Raw genomic sequence first — 22,066 nt, 5'->3', positions numbered from 1 at the left:
AATACAAGAATGAACTTTAACTACTATTGCATAATGGTGTTCGATTTTTCAAAGTGTGTGTGTTTTTAATTTATTCCCCAGGTAGAAATTATTACATGAATATCATCATTGTTGATCTTAGATATGAAATATACAGCAGAAAGAATACCATATATAGGTTTTTAAAGTTTCCTAATTTCTGTTATCTTCAGTTTTGGGGAAGTCAAACCAAAAAGGTGGTTATGTTGTGACGTTCATGGCGGTCAGGTCTTAATGGGGAGGTGGCTGGTGGGGATTTCTGTTTCTAGGGCAGATGAGAGGTAAAAGTGTCACCAAGATGCTCAAAATCCAAAGTCTTGTACTTATGGCTGCTTGATTCTTGGAAGTCGAACCTAGTAAAGGAAATAAAACGCAGGATATTTTCTGGAACGATCTCCTGACGCAACTGTTTACAGCTTTCCTGTCAGCACCCAGGGGGAGCTTTACGGCCACCAGACTCTCACAAGCTCTGGTTAGTTCCCAGTCCCCGGGCTCTGGGAAGCAGCCAGGCCGGCTGAAGGGCCTCGCCGGGTCACCTGGCGGCGTCCTGGCCGCACGCACACGCCTCGCATTCCGGTTGGCCCGGGCGGCAACAGGTGAGGCGCGGCCTGGCGCGAATCACACAGCTGCCGGCCAGGCGCCCGCGCCCTTTGCTCCAGGCGACTGCGAGCTCGAGGAGGTAGGTCCCGGCGGCGGCGGCGGTGGCGGCGACGGCGGCGGCAGCGCCGAGAGAGCTCCTGCACGGAGGCGGGAAGTCTTCCGCACGGGGGCGCTGCCACCTGCGCAGGGGAGGTTCCAAAGGGGAACCGGGTTTTTGTGCCGCTCCGACGCGCTGGAGTTGGGAGAACCCATCCTGACCATGAAGGGCAGCAAAGGCATCGAGAACCCGGCTTTCGTCGCCTCCAGCCCGGACACCCCGCACCGTTTGTTTGCATCGCCCTCTCACGTCGAAGTCTCTGACTTGGCCATCAAATCCCAGGGACCGAATTCGAAGCCACAGGAGCCCCCGGAGCCCCAGACGTCACCGGAGGCACCCCAGCCTTCAGCGGCTCCCTCTGCTTCCCAAGAGCTGTCCAGGCCAGAGTCGCCGCCCGAGTTTGAGGAGGGACCCTGCGGGTGTGGGAACTTGCAACCGCAGTGCCTCCAGCCCTGCAACACACCCCAGGGCTTTCTGCTTTTCTATTGCCTCTTGGCCCTCACGCAAGGTAAAGTCCAGCGCCGGCTGGAGAGGGCATTGGCCCCGCGCGGGGCGCGGAGGGACCTGGCAGGCGCGCGCGCTCCGCTCAGTTGACTCGCAGTGCCTGCCCCGGCCCGGGGTCCTGAAGCGTCCCACAGGCGTCAGCAGGGCCGGGCCTCCGCATTTTAGCTTTTCCTTTGTAGCAACTTTTGAAACTGCCCTAAGGGCTCTTTATCTTTCGCGTTTAACCTCATTTGAGTCCATTCGATTCGTTTAGGGAGGGTGGAAATGACTGGAACCTTTGGGAACGGTTTGCCCTTCGGGGAATCCATTCTATACCACAAAAGCATCTATTTTCCTAAAGCCCTCGTTAAAAGGAGGTTTTTGTTTTGTTTTGCTTTGTTTTGTTTTACATTGTTTCTGCAAGGGAAGGATTAACTTTTAGATGAGGGTAGGGTAGTTCTCAAAGGAGAAGCTTGCTTGAATAGGTTAGACAGCAGCATTCATGTTTTGTTGAGGATATTGAGTTTGAGCCGTACGTAGGCACAGGTGAATGCTAGCAAACGCTCGAGGCGGTGTTGAAGGGCGAGGCTTTCGAAATAAAAGAGTTGTGCAGTATCTGTTTTGCTTAAGGATCTCTTTCAGTTTCTCTTGGGAGTTACCTGATAAAGTCCAGGTTTATACCCTTAGGAGTTTGCAGGGCAAGCCTGGTTTGGAGGAGTGAGTGGGAGAGTAGAGGAAGAATGGCTCCCAGGAAAGAAAGATTGCAGAAGGTAAAAGCGGCCGCAACATGGAATGCGGGGGGCACGGGGGTGTAAGAAACGGGAAGTTACGCCAATGTGACCCACACGTTGAAGAGAGGTGGGCCTTAAGGTAGAGGAAGGAAATGCTGAAGGCTAGTTAGAATTTGGTGGTACTGTATGTAGGTATATTTGGGTCACCTGAGTCCTAGTTTCACAGTATTTGTAAAGAGGCCATCCAAGGGTGATTGGAAGAAATGCAATCCAAGGAAAAATTTTTTTTTGGGGGGGGGGGTTGGAAATTGCTCTTTTTTTTTTTTTTTAAGATTAACCGAAGAGTAAATCTAAATATCATCTTCCTATTCTTGTTCCCACTCCCCTGTCTGAAAGGAGCTCCTTGCCCCTTGCTTTGCTCATGTTAGGTGTTAAGTGAGTATACCTTGATTGCAAGTCAACTGCAGCTCTTCTGTCAAAGGTTGTTTTGCGCTAAAAAGTTATTTTGGTTTCTGCTTTTCTCATTAGTTCACCTTCTCTCAGTGTCTTGATCTTAGTCGTCCAAAATCTCTGTTGACGCACTTCAGTGCCAAAGGAATGCAAAGTTCAAAGAAGTTGGACACAAGTAAAATTTCTTGCTTTATCTTAAAACATAGGCTGAAATGTCTATATTCCAGAATACATCATTTATTCCAGAAAACATGCATCTATTATAAAATATTGTTTAAAATCGTTATCAGATATTATTGGCACTCTTAGAAACATGTGTCAGTTTTGGCTTAGAGCTACATCTACCCAGAGGTCCCCAATTTAAGAAGCATAATCCTAGATGAAGGTGATCCAATAAATTCTTTTTTCAGTTTAAATTTGAATTATTGCCATTGAGTTTGAGTTATTACCATGTTTCTCAGACATGATCCTTGGGAGGACCATTTACATGGTATATTAAGAAGTGCTTGGGGAAAAAAAACCCAAAACCATAAAAGTCCAAACTTGTCAGGTTAGTTGACTTAACCCAGAATTTCTCAATCATAAACAGGACTTCTCATAGCACTTAATCACCTAATGTGCTTCCTATCTTCATGTATATACAATAGAGAGATACACTATGCAATATTTCTGGGAATTTCTTTTTTTAAAGCAGTGTTCTTAGAACTTGTGTAGCATAGAATTCAGAGTGGGATTAATAGGCTTAAAGTGCTGTGCCTCTACAAGAGTTTACAAATGTACTTTTTCAGAGAAGTTTTACCATAAAGGCAATGAGTTTTAACGAGTGACTTTTAATCAGTATGGTAAGTGTGCTGGGAAGTTGATTTTTTTTTTTTGGAAGGGGGGGTGTTGGGGAGGAGTTGATTTTTGGTTAGGGAAATTTTCATATTCTCAGATTCCTTATAAGCATGTCCACTTTACCTTGAAATTTTAAGAATTGTAAATTGGTTTTTGACTTACTAAGCTGGCATAAAAGTAAAATGAGTTTAATGGTAGGACTTTTAAAGCTTGTTATATCAACTGTATTGCAACACATTTCCAGTTACAGTCTTAAGCAAAATTTAAAGAAACTGTAGAAATCATGGCTTGTGTATACTCTGTTAATTAACAAATGAAAACAGTTCATGGTATCCTCTTAAGTAAAAGGGGTTATCTAGTTTCAAACTTTGTAATTTGATCAGATGTTTTTTATTTTCAATTTATATTAATGTTTAAATTGTAAATTTAATCTGTATCTGGACAAGACTTTTTTGTTAAGTCAGTCAAAATTGGATTTCCAGTTTTCCTTGATTACCTTATATTTTTCCATCAGACTTGTAATAAGCAGAGCGAGTGTGCTTTTTTTGTTTGCTTACTTTGCATATGACTTAGAATGCCATTGTTGAAAACACTCTTGCTGTGTGTTTAGTTTTGCTCTAGGACCTTTTAAATGGTAACGTTAAGGTCTATAAAAGTGTTAGAAGAAAGGAGGTTTGAGAGCTCAATTTCACCTTTCTTAAGACTAAGGCAAGGAACTCTAGTTATATATAAATATGTCTAATAATTGAACGACCTTGGAAGCAATTGAGCATTACTTTAATGACCTCTGGAGTCACCTGTAATTTTTTTATACTTTCCTGAATGAAGTCCGTGAGAGTATGGTACTCTTGGAATCTCTGTAGCAAACTGGCTTCATGAGAATTTACCAGTCTGACTTTTTATTTGTCATATAAAGAAAAATGAAGTCAGCTACATTTTGTATGTGGTAAGCATCAATTTTATTTAACACCTGAAAATTCACGAGTATACTATTTAAAAGCAAACTCATTTGTAAGGAAGTACGTTTGAGTTGCTAACTTTGAGACTTTTGAAATTGGTACATTAAAAAAAAAATCAAAATAAATGAACAGCAACACTTTAGTCACAATCAAACTTTAGTACATTTTGTTGACAATCATAATCTGTGTGGTAAAGTTAATACAAATCATGCACATAAATCTTCTTTTCTTTCTTTTAGGTGTTGTAGTAAATGGCCTCATAAATATTAGCATTTCCACTATTGAGAAGCGCTATGAAATGAAGAGTTCCCTGACGGGCCTGATATCATCAAGCTATGATATCTCATTCTGTGTGTTGTCTTTATTTGTGTCATTCTTTGGTGAAAGAGGACACAAACCAAGGTGGCTTGCATTTGCATCCTTTATGATAGGACTGGGAGCACTTGTATTTTCACTGCCAAAATTTTTTAGTGGAAAATACCAATTGGGGTCCCTATTTGAAGGTAAGTTTCTGTTGTGTTATTTATTTGTTTGTTTGTTTATTTATTTATTTATGTTTTAACTTAAGAAGTACTGTAAAACAAGGCCTTTACTTCTATCTTGCAACTTACTTGTACAGGTAAGTATGATAAAGGATTAGTCTCCTCTACTGCTTACTGTTTTGTTTTGATGTGAATTGTGTGAAGTAGGAGATTGCAGAAATAGATTGCATCATTCATCCCTTCAGTAGTTATTAAAGTTGTTAATCATCTGATATGCATTCCCCATATTACACACAGTCCTGCTCAAAAAGCAGTGATTAATTTTCCTGTGCACTTGTAGTCTCATTGGGGTTCTAAGATCTATAGTTTTCCCGTTTTTGGTTTCATTTCTGTGATTATAGCTCTGCACCCTGGACATGTTGATTCCTGATTCTTGAGGTAAAGAGAGGTGAAATTTATAGGAGAACTGAAGCTTTTCCTAAGAACTGAAGCTAGCTGTATATCTATGACTGTAGTTTAGAGACACAGAACTTCATGACTTACCTAATGTGTTGCTCCAGTTAGATGAAAGAGTACATTATTGAAAGGCTCAAAAGGAAATATTATTGTATTTCTACCTCTTTTTTCCTCCAAAGAATCGGTTTTCTTTTAAATGTTTATTTATATTTATTTTTGAGAGAGAAATAGCACATGTGTGGGAGGGATAGAGAGGGAGACAGAGAATCCAAAGCAGGCTCCAAGCTGTCAGTCCAGAGCCTGACAAGGCACTTGAACTTAACCATGAGATCATGACCTGAGTTGAAGTTGGCTGGTTAACTGACTGAGCCACCTAGGTGCTCCCCAAAGATTTAGTTTTAGTGGAAAAACAATTATGATAGAGCCAGAGGGATGTGCTGATGAAGACCTTAACATATTTTTGTCCTTCCAGGGACTTTTAATAGTAAGTATTGAGAAGAAGAGGCTATAAAATTAGCTTTCAGGAGTTAATAAGTGAAGAAAAGCCTTAGAGTAAGAAGAAAGGAGAATTGGGGACTGCTGCGATACAGGCATTATTTTTAAAAAGTTAAAGTTGTTACATTTGTGAAATGTTAATATTGAAAATTAATATTAAAGTGTTGACATTTCCTAAGACCAAATTCCTAATTATAGAATGATAACAAATAGGAAAATATTTTTAACAATTAAGTACATATTATGTAGCATGGTTTTAGGAGTGTACTAATTAGGTTAGCAGACTTCATTTGGAAATAAAAATAGAATACGCAAGCATATAGGACCAAAGACCATGTTTTTAAAGCATGGTAGAGTTTGGAATAAATGAGATAAGGAGAACATGTTATCAGTGGAAAGATCACTTATATAGATTCTAGTACATTATCTAAGAATGGAAAAGATTGTGTAAGGCCAATTTCACATAATTTCACTGGGGGTAGTTTTAGGAACAATGTATACACTAGGCTTTAATAAAAATAATTGAAATCTTAACAGTAAGGTAAAATCTTAATTGTAGTCACAAAAGAAACATGGTACTGACTTTATGATAGTAAAAATATTATTGTGTGTATAGAATTTACTTGAGAAACTTTGTACTGAATCAAATCCCTCATTCTTCCAGTTGATCAGATGCCCTACTTGTTCTTAAACTATATGAACTTTGATAAAATATCTGACTCTCTAAACTAAAACATAACACCTGTTCCAGTACAGAAGCCTGATCTGTCCTCAGCAGTCTTCTTAGCTTCATCCCTTGCCATACACACTTTGAATTGCAGTTAATCTGACCAAGTTATATTTCTCAATGGGAAATGGCCACAAGTTAAGGTGTGTGTGTGGGTGGGCAGCAGAGATGAAGCCAAGAGGATTGCTATTGCCAGATCACAAACTTTTAGTTTGTTATAGTGTACTATGCAAATTTTCACCAAGTTATTTCTGATATGTCTTATTGATGTTTTTTATTCTTTTAATTGAAGTAGATTAGATAGAGGAATTGGCTGTTGTGTGAAGTTTTTAGTGTAAACTAAGATTCATAATTTAAATAATAGCTTATCATTGGCAAATGAAAACAAAAACTCAGGCTGCTCTTATCTTCTGTCATTCATTCAATAAATATTTATTGATATGGACTGTACATAGTGCTGAGATAATAGCATTGAAACAGTTTCATGCCATCAGGGTTTTATGTAGTAGTGGGAAGAAATACAAAGCTGATAAATAAACAAGATAATTGAAGATTAAGGTGAGTGTATGAAGGAACAAATAATATGAAGTAATAGTGTATAAAAGGGCAAAGGAAAGCTGTTATAATAACAGCTGGATAACAAGGAACCGGCCTTGAAAGATGCTTTCCAGACTGGAGAAGAACATGGTTAAGGGCCTTGGAGCAGGAAAGAGCTTGGTAGGTTTTAGGAAATATCACTTTGGCCAGCATGATCAAAGCAATGGAAAATGTCGCATGTGATGAACTTGGAGAGGCAGTTAGACACCAACATGAAGCATTTCAATTTTCCTTTAAGTGCAGTGGGTAGTCATGAGAAAGTTTTTCATAGGGATGTGCATCATCTTACATTTTGAAATGATAATTTTGGCTTCTCTTGTTCTGAAGGATGGGGAGTAAATGGTAGAAAATCACCCAAGAGTTAGTTTTTTTTTTTCCCCAACTAGTCCAGGTGAGAGAGAAAGGTGGTTGGACTGGGTTGGTAGCAGTAGAGATCTAGAGAAGTGACTGGTTTTCCATAGATTTTCAAGGAAAAAGAGAAGATTTTTTTGGTAGATTAATTATGAAAGAGGAATGAATAATGACTCATAATATTAGGCTTGAACAACTGGGGCTATTGACTAGAATGTAGAAGAACAGAATTAGGCGTGGAAATCAAGAAATCAGGTTTAGTCTTAAGTGTTTACTGCATATTATATATCCAGTGTTGCCGTATATATGTTTGAGCATACATGGGTATATAAGTGTGTGAGTTACTCCTTAGTCTCCATTCTTAGAAGTATAAATATTGAGTTTAAAGGGCTTCCTTATTCTAATTTCTGATAGATAATGCCACATTGACTTTTAGGAAGGGGTATATCAGTTACTCCCCCACAATCAGTATACAAAAATGCCTAGTGAATTTTTGCATTGTTTTTCCCTTGAAGGTTTTCTTTAATAGGGATTTCTTTGTGGTATATTTGTGTGTATGTGTAGGTGTTTGCAATAAAACAGATACAAAACTCAGGACTGAAATCGCATGACATATCTAAAGGAACCCAGGCATTTAGAAACAAAAGGAATGTTAGAAATCATAAATTCCTTCTTTCACATTGTAGAACCTTAGGACATGAGGTGAAATGACTTCATAGTGATTTCGTAGGTAGATCAATAATAACTAAAACTAATATTTTTCATGCGTTGTTTAATGTTTTTCAATTTTTTATTTCTCATAGTGGGTTTATTAACTATATTGGATAATTTAAATATTTTGTTGAGTTTATTTTTTAAGTGTTTACATATTACAGAATTATCTTTATGAATTTAAACCATTTCTTCCCCAGTTTCAAATAGCCCGTTATAATGATCTTTACTTTCTTAAAAACATAATAACTTGTCTGTTCAAGTGAATTATACCAGTTTTGCAAATTTTGGATTCCATAACCAAAAATCGGAATTATTTGTCCAAGTCTAAGGAGAGTGTAGAAGAAAAGGAGATTTAAGTGGGAAAAGGATATAAAAGAGTTGAAAACTTTCTGTAAATAAATTAGAAACCAAGGAATGTATAATTTTCTTAGGTAATATAACATTGAGAGAATTAGCATATTCCTTTGTGTGCTTTTTTGTTGTTGCTGTTTTTTGAACTTGAGAGCAAGTCGGGGCTCCCTTTGAATGAGATCATCCCTGTAAGAGGAGATTAAGGTAACATAATATAGTTTGTAAGTAGAAGAAGACAAAATGTGAGAAATATGATAAACATGTACAATTTCCACAGGTGTGAGGAAAACACAAAAGAAGGTGAGGGTTAGCAAATGGTAGAATAGTGTGTTTGAAAACAGCTTGTAAAAAATAAATTTAAGTAGGTTTGGGAAAGTATTGTTTTAAGGGAAGCTTTTATGAAAACCTAAGCAATTATCTGACTTCAGAGATAATAACATTTATGAAAGGGAAGTTTTGGTTGTTACTGGATACAAAAAAAGGGAAGAATTAAAATTAAGAGAAATGCTTCTCGGGCCTAATTTTTATATATGTTAACCTGAAAATAGAATAGTGTCATAAAATATTCTTAAGTACATAATATTTGACACTCACTTTTTATATATTTTAACTTGTTATGACGTATTTCAATATAACTTTCAAATATTTAAAAATGTAATAAATAAACATAATATTTTGTTTTCATCCAGGCATTTTTTAATTCCTTACTGATGAGTGTTAATTCAGTGGTGTTAAGCAAAATAATCTCTTTGTCTCTTTGAGCCTTTGGGAGGGAGTCATTAGTAAATGCTTAGAAACTGTAGAGAAGTAATTACTAAACCCAGTAAAGCTTTTCTTTACTGACCCATAGTTGGATAATTTTTCCTAAGTTATATTATTTTCATGTTTCTCTTTTCCATTCCTTTCTCTCAGAAAAAGGTAGCTCTCAACACTTTCCATTTATTATAGCATTAAATTTCTAATGTTTTAGATTGGTATTTTAGGAAGAATTCTGTACAAAAGAACGTTAGTTATGCAAGGTGACTTTAAAATGTTGAACTAGGAAAATGACTAGCGTGGGACTCAGTGTGATTTAATTTTAGTTACTGTTTGTCTTATCTTGTGTTCATAAGGATTTGTTTTAAACATGAAATACTTGACGAGATTGGAGAAGACATAGGGCCAAGAATCTTACAGTTTTACCACCACTAATTTAATACAGTATGCTTTAATTTTGCTTGGTCTCTGAGTGTTCTTCTTTCTTGATATTCCTTCTTCCTTATACAAATCAGTTTTATTTTTCTTATATTTCAATTTTGTTATAACAGAAATTAAAAAAGGAAAGATGATATCTTAGAAAATGTAATGATATAATAAAGCAGATGATTCAAAGATTTTAAAATTTAATACACACAATAGAAGAGCTAGAACTAACTTTTAGGATAGTCAGTGCTCCAGCTGAAACCACCACAATTTTTCACATACAAGGCACTTCGGGCTTCCCCAAACTTCCTAGATTATATGAGTTACCTTGGATGCTTGCTACTGTTATTTAATGCCTCTTGAAGATCCTGATTTAGCAAGTCTGGGTAGGACTCAGGAATTTATGTATTTTAAAATTACTCATGTTATTTTATCAGTCCATTTGGGGAAACGTATGTCCATCTTGATGCTTAATTATTCTGTAAAGCTGTGTGGGCACAGAGGTTTCTTTTCGTTTCAGTATTATTGCTTTATAAATTCCTTTGAAATAGAAGTTTCACATCCATCATGAAATACTAGATCCTTTAAGGTATCCAGTTTGGTTGAAATTCAAATGACCAAGTTTCTGAAATAGAGGAAACCAACAGAGAAAATTAAGTAGGAATGCATGTGTCAATGAGGTGTTAGCAACAAACTCAGTTCTGCCTGCTCACAGCTATAATTTGTAGATAGATAGATATTTTAAAATCCATGCCTTTGAGCAAAAGAATATAATGTCCCAGCATTTCCTAAAGTATGATCTGCAGAGCAGTTTCTGAAGATGTTAAGAATATATTAAAAATACTTTCCATGGTTCAATGAGTTGGGAAATGAAACTTAAGGAGTATCTCTGTTGCATCATTAAAGAGTTAATGCATTTTGTGAATCTTTAGTTAGGGCACGTGATATATGCAGTTCTGAACTTATTGACCATTGTTATGTTTGCCCTGTTTACTGTGCTTCTGTTCATTTTATGTTTTCTCCAGGTAAGTGTTTTGGTGAACAGGCTTTAGGAAAATCTGTTCTGTGCTGTCTTAAGTCATTTTGAAAGCCATGGTTGAATTTATAAAATTCATTATTGCCAGCACTAGAACAGCATGTGATATACATTGTAGGTGTTCAAGAAGGGTTTGTTGAGTTGTCACTTGCGTTAATGAATAAACGATCCTTTCAATGGAGGCATATTAAAATCTAATGACATGCCCTTCCACAGAAGGCAGTAAGAATAATGTCAGATAGGCAGTTTGGGATTCTCTGCTCACATTTGCCATAAACTTGGCCTAAAAGTAATGGGTTATTTTCTCTTTCTTTGGCCACTGAAATGGGAAGAATTGTGTTATCAGAAGCAAAGCATAGATGATCTTTATGGGTAAGATTTGGGATCTGAAAAATTTGCAGTGTGAAAAAGGAAGCTAAAATGAGAAGCATATTCAGAAATAGTAACAAAATGCTTTGATATTCTACTTTTGGTTTTGCCTTAATTAGTTGCTGAACTGCTGATGTCCCTATGTAGCTACCATGCTTCCAAGGTGATTCTAAAATGTAGGGATTGCTTTTTGATAGACTATTAGTAGTGATTACCCTTATTTGTCTTCATGTATAAAATAAAAGGAAATGCTCTGATAAGGTATTCAAGTTGACCATAGGCATAGTTGTAACTAACCAGTATAATGTATGGGAGGCAAAAGTTAAGCAATGCTTTTTGTAGCTTCCTCAGGTTGGTAAAAATGTGGTTTGTGGCAACAAAGAAATGAGGAAATTCTATTTTCTAAGTCACTGTTACTAAAAATGAACAAATTAGCCAATGTGTGTTTTAAAGTATCTTTTCCCTTTTATTTTAATATTATTAACACATGAGTGAAAGTATGCAGTACAGCAAGAATATTAGGGTCAGACAAAACAGAGTTTAAATTTTTCCTTGAACACTATGTGGCCCTATACTATAAGCTTTATTATAAATCCTGGTGATGACAGTAACCCCTACCTCATAGGAGACTATAAACATACAGTGATAGGCAGTGCCTGGTGCATGGTAAGTGCTCGTTAACTAGTATCAATGAATAATAATGATGTTCATCTTAATTAAGTAACAGCTATATTAATATAAAAAACTACCTATCTTGGTTTGTTTAGTTATTGGCAATGGTAGATACAAAATCCTATGAACAAGTAAAAATCTTTCAATACGGTAGCTATTTTTTTTTGTTGTTGTTGTTGGTGTCACTTGATATTGATGTATATCCAAAGTCTGGCTTAATAACTCCAAAATCATGTATTAGAGAGGGTTTTAATTAGACAAGTGTCCAGGATTATATTCTTAGGAGATAAGAAAATATATTTATTTGGTGTAGCTCATCTTAATTGGATTCACTCAAAATAGTATACCAAAATACTAGCTTTTAAATAGTCGAAATACCCCTTTTAAATATCTTTAATTTTTATCTAATTTTAAACATCATGCATCCTTGGCAAGCCATTCAGAAGATCAAAACAAAAACAAAAGCAAAAAGAAATGGAATAAAAGGAAAAAATGGAATAAATGGAACAAAAAAGGAAGGAAATAAAAAATTTTTCATACCAGAACCTAGATTACCCACTGTTAATATTGTTTCGCCTTTTTAATATATATACATTTATACATGTATTCACATTCACACATAATACACACATTTACATTACACTGTCATTAACACACACTCATGCATAAACCACATCCACACACTTAATATTCGTACATCTTACATCACATTTACCCATATGCATTCAAATGTACATTTTAAGGAAACATTTTGAATTTATAGATATCTACTTTTTCTTTAAGAATATATATTAGTTATTATATATTAAAAATAGTTGCAGAGTATTTATCTTTTTATATTCATTTCATAGATAACTTATTAATCAGTCCTCTTTTTTTTTATTAGCATATTTTTCTGGTTAGAGAAGTTCTGTTGGTCACTGCAGATAATTTGGATAATACTAAGAAATAGAGAAAAAAACCCAATTCTTTATTTTTTTTTTCTCAAGGGAAACAACTTTGGGACTATGTTAGTTAATGTTTTAGTGTGCCTATTTCTTGAAGAGTTAATATAATACTGTGTATAGTTTGAAACCTTTGAGCATTCTTATTCTTATGTAACATTCCATTTTAAATTTTAACCATTCTCATAGAGTTGAATATTTATATTTGAAAATTTTTCATATTATAAACTACATCATGATAACTGTCTTTTTAATGGTTGTTTTTTTGTTTATTTATTTTGAAAGAGAGTGCATGTGTATATATGAATAGGGGAGGGGCAGAGAGAGAAAGAATCTTAAGCAGGCTCAGCACTGCAGACCCTGCCGTGGAGCTTGATCTAATGAACCATGAGATCATGACCTGAGCCCCAACTAAGAGTCAGACACTTAACCTACTGAGCCACCCATGTGCCCCCTGATTACATATTTTTGTTTAAAGATTTTACTACCGTTTGATCATTTTACAGAATTTAGCATTTTGGAATTAGCTTTTTGCACTCAGAATAATTCTCTAAAAACTCATCTGGGTTGTGTTTGTCAATTGTTAATTCCTTTTATTGCTGATTACTAAGTATTTCAGGGTATGAATGTACCATGCATGGTTTGTTTAACCATTCACCTACTAAAGATCATCTGAGTTCATCTGTTCTTTGACTCTGACAAATAAAGTGAACATTTGTACGTATTTTTGTGTGAACATAGTTCTCATTTCTCTGGGATGGATGCCCAGGAATGAAACAGTTGGGTCATGTGGTAGTTCTATGTCATTTTATTTATTTATTTATTTTTTTGAGAACTGTTAAACTGTTTTCCAGAGTGACTGTACCATTTTATAGCCCATCAGCAACGTATGAGTGATCTCATCCTTGCCATCATTTGGTGCTGTATTATTTTTTATTTTAGCCATTCTGATAGGTTGCAATAAAATCTCACTGTGGCCTTAACTTGCATTTTCCTAATGGCTAATGATATTGGGCATCTTTGCTTGTGCTCCTTTGCCATCTACTTATCTTTAGTGTAATGTCTGTTTATGTTTTTGCCTATTTTCTAACTGGATTGTTTATATTTTACTGTTAAATTTTAAAAGTTACTTATGTATCCTAAGTCATAGGTCTTTGTCAGATAGGTGATTTGCAAATATTTTCATCCAATGTATAGTTTGTCTTTTCCTACTTTTAACAGGGTTCTTCACAAGAACAAAAGTTTTTAATTTTGATGTTTAGTTTGTCAGTTTTTCTTTCTATGTTTCTGTTGTCAAGTTTAAGAATTCTTTGCCTAGTCCTAGATCCTAAAGATTATCTACTTTTTTTATTTCAAAAAGTGTTATAGTTTTCCATTTTCCATTTAAATCTGTGACACATTTTGAATTTTGACTCTTTATATTCCCATTAGCATTAGCTGTGTCTGTTTCCCCCCCCCCCTTTAATACCCCAAACATGTAAGAAATGTATTTGTCACAGTAATCATTACTGGTTGGAAAGGGGAAAATACATAGATGTCATTAGTTCAGAGAAATCCTAAAATCCCATTGGGAAGATGTTATGCTTGTTCCTTGAGTAAACCTGCTTCTTTGGAGGGGCTCAGTGTTCTCTCTTGGTCATTTTTCTCATCTTTGGCTATATTTGAAGGTGGCAAATGGAGAATATACTCCTTGGGTGGTTAGAATCTGTGTCATCCGGTTTCTTACCTATAAAATTTGGGACTAAGGGTCATTTTAATACTCATTCAGTCATAATCTCTCTGAGAAGGGGCTGGTGGTTCATTTGGTACGACGTAATGGTTTCAAACTAGTTTCTTGTCTAATTGATTCAGGTATATGTGCCAATAACCACAGTTTTAGTTTTGTTATAGAGTGTATCTTTCTTAAACTCAAGCCTCTCTCTGGACTTAAGTAAGCCTGTCAGACTAATGGGAGAGTCATACCCTTAGGTACTTTTATGTAGGCTGTATTTTCCAATTAAAAGTATTTCCTTGTGCCACATTAATCCATTTAATGATATCAACAATGGGGCCAGAGCCTTGTTTTTATCCATGTCACAGTCTGTTTTAATTGATCTTTGTTGCTCACAAAGGCCTTCTGAATTTTACCTTTTATACGATTTGAATGCGAAGCAGTTGTCTCTTCCAACTCTAAAGTTCTAATCTTACTGTTCCCTTTCAGTCCATCCAAAATACTTGGCAGATATCCACTGGCCACCCACAATGTCATTACTGTCAGTTATGTGGGTTATTGGAAGAGGCAGAAAGGCAATGTCCCGTAAAGCTCTGTAGGATATTAAATTATGTTACTTAAAAAGAGTTTCAGCACAAGCTTGCACCATTGTTCAGCATATCATTTGGCATACGGTAGACAGCAGATATTTGTTGAATAAGGAAAGGGACATCCTATAATGCACAAGAGAGCCTGCCACATGAAAGGGAAGAAGGGAGGAAGGAACTGTTTCAGAAAGTTAATGAATAAACAAACTTGCTGTATTTCTTTCTTGCAATAATTCTAAGGATCTTGAATAGAACTAAATTGTTCATGGGGCCCTTGGGCATAATGTGAAAAACATTTCTTTATTGAAAAATTATCTATAGCCATGCCATTTTCTTTTCAGAGATTGTATTTCCTATTATCTCCATTTTCTCATCAATCTGGTCATGTTTACAATTTCAATTTTATAAAAGCAGTTAATAAGTTGCTATAATAAAAACTATTTTACCTTTTGCCTGAATTTTTAAAATTGACTCAGTGGTATTAAGAAGAGGACATATTGGTCTTTTGTTTTTGATAAATATGACATTTTTCAGGATACAATCTTTGTGACAGAATTCTGGTTACTTCAAACTGAAGTATATTCTCCAGTCCTAATGTTATTTACTTTCACTTAAATTTCACTTATTGCTATCTTTAATCTATGATTTCTATCCATTCTTCATATTAATTTGTTAAATTCTGATATTTCCTGTTCATTTTTTGGCATTTATGCTTAATTTTCTTTTGTCTATTTTTATTACTATAATATTTCGAGCATATAAATTTTGTATTTGTCAGGCTTTAATTTTTATAGTATTAATTACCACTGTTACTACATTAGACTGAATTCTGGGGAGAATGCAGGGATCATAATTCATCTTTTTCAGTAGCTAAAATATTACCTACTCTGTCAGTGTTTAATAAATTGAATTAACACCCAGGGTTTTTGCCATGAAATTTAATTGAATCTTATATTCTTATTGTAACCCTTGCTTTTTACAAATATAGAAAGACCTGTAGTTTATAAGTTGTACTGGATATTCTTCATTTGCCCATCCAGATCCTAGAGAGATAGAAGCTAAGGGGATATGCTGACTTTCAGAGGCAAGGTTGGCTCCAATCCCCATTACAAGTTTCAGAGACTGAGTTGACATATATAAGTGGGAAAATTCTAAGTCTCATGGGAAGAAACCCAATCTGAGTCAATACTGTAGGGCTTCACAACCCTTTTACCAATTCCCAGACCTGATCTAGTTTACAGACACAGAGTTCATTATTGAGAGGGAGGCTAGATCTCTTTGAAGAGTTTTACAACAAAGCCAGAAGTATATATATGATGCTCTTTCCCTAAACCCATCCTAAAGCCTCTTATCCAGTGTTGAAGGGGAACGGCAGTATTCATACTCACTGGAGGTGATCAGGTAATGGCTCTGAACTGATCTGATCTCTGGAGTTCTAGAATAGTGCCATGCTCCACTGTTAAGAATGGGACTTAATAGAGGTCCAATGATAGACTTGGTCCAAAACTGCTCTCACAGTGAGATCCTCATCCTGTAACTGTCTCTAGTCTTAGGATGTAGAAAGGTAATAGATACACTAACTGGTAGAATCCCCACATTGATTATCTGACCTGTGGATTGAGTGATCTTACGGTAGGAAGAAATAATTAGAAGCCCCTAAATGAGATAGTAAACCAGAAGTAATACTATTCCTTAAGGGAATTAAGAAGTTTAGTGATACCATCAAAGATCTGAAAGTTGTAGGTGTGGTGATTCCTACCACATTCTCACTTTTTTTATGAATTTGGTGTAAATGTAGGGGAAAGTCATGGAAAATGACTTTAGATCACTGTAAACATAATACTAATTATAACTTTATTTTGATTTTATTTTTTATTACTTTAAATCATAAAGTAAACGTAACACTACTAGCCACATTTCCAGATTTGATACCTTTTCTGGAGCAAATCAACATAGAGCCTGACATCTTCTATGTATTTCTTGATGTGGCAAATATTTTCTTTCACTTTTCAACTGCACAGATAATCAAGATAGCTTGCTTTTCTGTGGAGGAACAAGAATACACCACCACTCTCTTATATGATTACTACATATGTCATCTTGCTCTTTGGTATAATGTGATCTGGAGCAGTGGTTGTGAATTGAGGCCAATTTTCTATTTCTAGAAACATTTTTGATTGTTATGACTGAATTGGTGGGTGCTACTGGTCTCACTGGGTAGAGGTCAGGGACACCGATAGACATCCCACAAAGCCTAGAGGAGAGCCCCTGCCACATTGAGGAATTATCTAGCACCAAATGTCACTAGTGCCAAGGTTGAGAAACTCTGGTCTGGAGGTACTGTGATCATAATACTATCCCATAGAACGTCATGCTGAACTTCATACTGATGGTATTAAGCTAATTGGACTTGGTTAGTTGAAATATTTTAGAAGCCTTAGTAAAGTATATGTATGCTAGAGAAAAGCCACAAAGACATCAGCAGCTTACCATGACAGTAGGGCCTGGACCATGTTGTGGTATCCACTTTGCACCTTGTACATTCTGCACTTGAATAGCCCTTGGTATACTTTTTGGGATTTAGGAGACCTCACCTACCTCATTTGTATACATTAATGTAATGTATTTATTAGGTAATGTCTAAGGTTGCCAGAATTGACTAGGAACTTAAACAGGGTAAAGTTCTTGCAGCACGTATAGGTATCGTTTTTAGCAGGCAGGGAGGATGTAGGGAGCCTCTGACAGGCCTCCACAGTGAGGCCTCTAGGTTTTTGTTGTAAGACCACACTTTTGTCTGCTTACAGTGTTCTCCATTTGAAAAGCAACTCTTGGGGTGCCTGGGCGGTGGCTTAGTTGATGGTTTCGGCACAGGTCATGATTTCATGGTTCATGAAACTGAGCTCTGCATCGGGCTCTGCACTGACAGCCTGGAGCCTGCTTGGGCTTCTCTCTCTCCCTCTCTTTGCCCCTCCCCAATGCGCATGTGTGTGTGTGTGGGGGGAGGGGTACACATGTCCACGGGTGTGCACGCTCTGTCTCTCAAAATAAATAAGCATTGAAAATAAAAAAAGAAACTCGGGTTGCTACTAGATGCTGGCGTGTTAGACATAAGCATGATTATGACCTGAACTCCCCATGATGAGGTATGTGTTATCTACTGTAACAAATCATAAAATTAGACATGTGAAGAAGTACTTGTTATTAAATGAAATGGTAGATACAAGTAGGTTTGGAAAGCATAAGTAACCATATAGGTAGGCATCTCAAATTTGTATGCTACTTGTTTTTATTACTGTGTATGTGAATGTAAAGATATTTTTGTTACTTGTTAATGCTCACTTAAGGGTATCCTTTGTGGAAGAGGTTTTCAATCAGGAACAAAGATGGTCTGTAGAGTGAATGTCACTCAGTGACTTGTGGAATTGTCCCATGTAGAAAGTACCCATCATGGTATAAGCATGGATTCAAAAACATGCCTTTCCCTCATCAAGACTGGTCTATCTACCCCCACTGCATATGGATTGCCTGATTTACCAACCGTGGGGCTCAGTCCTGAGAGCTACCGATATGCCAATATTCCCCAGAGCAACCAGTATACCCAGAAGTGGTTAAAATATATCTCTCCTTGTTGCAAATTATCTGCCTGATGTAACTATATATTCTATATATGAACTTCTTTTCACTGCCCTTCAGTGCTTCTATCGACACTCAACATTGTTCGACTTATGAAATGCCTTATTCATTATTATTATATTCTACACAACATCATTTCTGACAAAGAAACTTATTTGCAACAAAAGAAGTATGGTAGCAAACTCCTGCTCATGAAACTCACCAGTGTGTCTTCCTGTGTAGCCTAAACCCAGAAATCACCGATTTACTGGAATGATGTCTATTATGTTATAATTTGCAGAATAAAATTTTCTACTCTAGTGAACATGGTGTATGTGTTGAATAAGGCAGAAACCACTCTGTTTTGCTGGATCCTTTATAGCCAGAATACATAGGGTAAGGACCTAAGGAGTGGCAAAGGATTAGTGCCTCTTCTGTAAAAATCCATTTATGCAATTTTTGCTTTCTGCCTTGGACTCGTGGAGTCCTAGTCCCCAAAGGATTCATGCTTCTATCAGACAACACAGTCATTATTTCTTTAAAGTTAAAGCTGAGAATGTACCCTAATTATATTTTTTATCTATTTATATTAAATAATCAACAGGAAGAGAAAATGGTCACTGAACTGGCAGAAATGATAGCTTCTATAGCTTCTAGTTACTAAGGGGAAGGGAAATTGGGTTGTTTCTATACAGTGTCCAAGAAAATGTATTTCGGACTGAGAGAATTCAGTTGGGTGACTCTTAACACTCTCATACCTAATAGTACTTGTTAAAAGGATAACTATGGCAAGCAAACAGAGATAAAACAGCTGAAGACTTGTAGATGCTATGTAGTATCTCAGGCCTGTTGAGTTACAGGAAGGAAGTAAAGGGAACACAGCCTGGATGACAGGAAAGGAAGGGATGTTTGTCATCTCAGGCTTTCTGACCAGCTATAAAACGAAGTACTATAGATCTTGTTAATTATCCTACTGCCCGTGTTTTTCTCTGACACCTTATGTGAAGACTACTGGTGATAACCAACATTTCAGTGTTGATTTGAGGTGGGAGAATAACTGGATTTGGTATTACCCTAGGATGATGTATTGCTGGTAGGTTTTTGTGGATTTCTTGTGTTACAGTTTTTCATCTGGACAAAGATAAAAATGGATACTAAGAAACCCCCCCCCCAAAAAAAAAAAAGAATGGACAGTGGTGCATATCATTTGTCCTTTGAGATCTGTCATTCATTTTATCACCCTGTTTAAGAGAAGAAGCCCCATGGACTATAGCACTTTTGCCCTCTGGCTTCTAGTTGGGTTTAGCCAGTGGGAGTTTACATATTGGAAAGAAAGAGGTTGTAGTGTTTTTTTTCCTGGCGTGTTTCCCACCAGAGTTGGTGTAGAAGTTGGTATGTGCCTTAACTTAAGATGCACTTTCTGCAGTGTTTTGGTAACTGCCTAGTGGTGTTAATACCTGTTTGTTCCCTTAAGTCTTCCTTTGTAAAGAATCAACCCCATAAAACAATCCATATCTATAAAAAAAGTTAAATTTCCTTCAGTTATTCCTTTTGTCTGTATTCTACTGCAGTGTTACCTGATACATAAAAAATATCCATACATATTTTCTAATTTTAGTCTTTTAAAAATATTTTGATTTAAAGTTCCTCCTTACAAATGACTGTTGTTTGAAATGAGGTTGTGCTAATACTCTATAGCAAATTGGGAAGTTTTATATTTTCTTCTCTATATTGGAATAGTTGAAACAACACAAAAGTGTTGATTGTTTTTGATTGAGTTTTGACATAAATTCTCCAGAAAAAACCTTTCAGATAGGTTGATTTTAGAGGCAAACTTTTGATTCCCATTTCAATTTATTCAGAATCATAGATCCATACAAATTCTGTATAATTTTTTAAAGATTTTTAAAATATGTATTTATTTTGAGAGAGACAGAGTGTGAGTGGGGGAGGGGCAGAGAGAGCATGGAAGACAGAATCCGAAGCAGGCTCCAGGCTCTGAACTGTCAGCCCAGAGCCCTAGGTGGGCTCGAACTCAGTGAACCATGAGATCATGACCTGAGCCAAAGTCGGAAGCTTACCTGACTGAGCCACACAGGCATCCCAGAATTTTGTACAATTTAAAGTCAATATATTTATTTTAAGACATTTCAGATTTCTTGGTAAAGATTATACATAGGATTTTCTAATGTTTTACGAAGGTTTTATGCATTTGTGGTCATTCTTATTAGATTCATAGTGTGTTGGATTCTATTTTTCAGGGGTTTGTATTTTAGAGAAGATAAGTAGATTGACTGTAAGAAATTATATTAAAAGTTTTTGCTTTTGTTTTATTTTGATAGAAACCTTACAGAAATGTTTTGAATTTATATCCCAAATTATTTATGTAACCAATTAATTGTACTTTATGTCATTATTAACCATGAGATAAATCTGTTAAAAGGTTAGGCTCTTAAGTCTTAGAGATTTTGCAAGTAGTTAATCTAGTCCTGATTTTTCTCTTCTGTAAAATGTGGAAAGTAACGGTACTTCTTCCATATGATGTTTCTGGGGATTAGATAATACATGATAGGGAAGGATCTTGCATAAGATGACCATTCAGTAAATATAACTGTTATTGCTGTTAACATAAATAAAGATCAAATATAAGTAAGGCATGATAAGCAAGAACCTGGTGCAACTTAAAACTTCAGGGTTCATTGTCACTGAATGAAGAAAGATAGTAAATGAAGAAAAAGAGTTTCCTTTGGCCAACTCGGGAAAACTTTTAATAATAAGTGGAATTTGAACTGGACTTGAACAATGGGTATAGTTTCAGGCTGAAAAGCATATGGTGTGGTCGTTTTAGGCAACGAATATGATGTTGAATGATTTTTATGTTTTAAACTTGACTAGAAAATAGATGTTGTAAACAGTTTTTGGAAAGTCAGGCAGAGAATGTGGTTTTTTGAGAATGGTGATGAATTTTGTTTTCGGCACATGAGGTAGAAATCTGGCATTAGAAATACAGTTCTAGAGCATAAGAGATACTGGAAGGTTAAAATTGAGATTTGGAGTCATCTTCTCAGTTTCTACGTTTGTGACTCTGGATGTTCATTTCAAAGGAGAGGGGTAGTAAGAAAGAAGGTGAAAGGCAAAATCCTAAATTTTGGCAACAGGAGTCATTAAGTGATCACTGCTAAAACTAACTCTGTGAGTTATCTATACAATTGTTAAATTAAAAAATTTAATTACGTAAGGTTCTTTTGTTTTACTTGACCCTTTTGTGATACTTGAAACCAGCATTCTTCAAAAGTGTGTTTTCTAAGCATATTCTGTGAGATATTATACATTAATGGAGAAAAAGTAACTTGAATATATGACATGTGAAAAACTTTATCGTATCATGTATAAATGCATGCTTAGTACTCTCTAAGAGGAGGGTGTAATAATAGAATATTTCCTTCACTGATTTGACCATAGAAGCCTTTGGTTCATGGAAATTCTCAGAAGCTTAGGGTTCCATAAAATATACTTGGGAAATATTGCTTTATAATTCTCTAGGTGATGGTTCAGCTTATTAAATTGTAATTTAGAGATCATGGAGAATACATCGGGGGATTAGA

General features: G+C 36.0%; 1 protein-coding gene across 1 annotated transcript in view; it reads left to right on the top strand.

The window, feature by feature from the left end:
• Nucleotides 1–680: 680 nt before the first annotated feature.
• Nucleotides 681–22,066, top strand: part of SLCO4C1 (solute carrier organic anion transporter family member 4C1) — a 77,899-nt gene continuing 56,513 nt past the window's right edge. The window contains exons 1-2 of the mRNA XM_043594474.1: nt 681–1,223; nt 4,415–4,678. Coding sequence (XP_043450409.1) covers nt 878–1,223; nt 4,415–4,678 — 610 coding nt within the window. The 5' untranslated portion in view covers nt 681–877. The remainder of the gene's footprint in view (nt 1,224–4,414; nt 4,679–22,066) is intronic.

The sequence above is a fragment of the Prionailurus bengalensis genome, chromosome A1, assembly GCF_016509475.1.
Source record: "Prionailurus bengalensis isolate Pbe53 chromosome A1, Fcat_Pben_1.1_paternal_pri, whole genome shotgun sequence".
In the NCBI taxonomy this organism is placed as follows: domain Eukaryota; kingdom Metazoa; phylum Chordata; class Mammalia; order Carnivora; family Felidae; genus Prionailurus; species Prionailurus bengalensis.
This window is presented reverse-complemented; position numbering and strand designations above follow the sequence as displayed.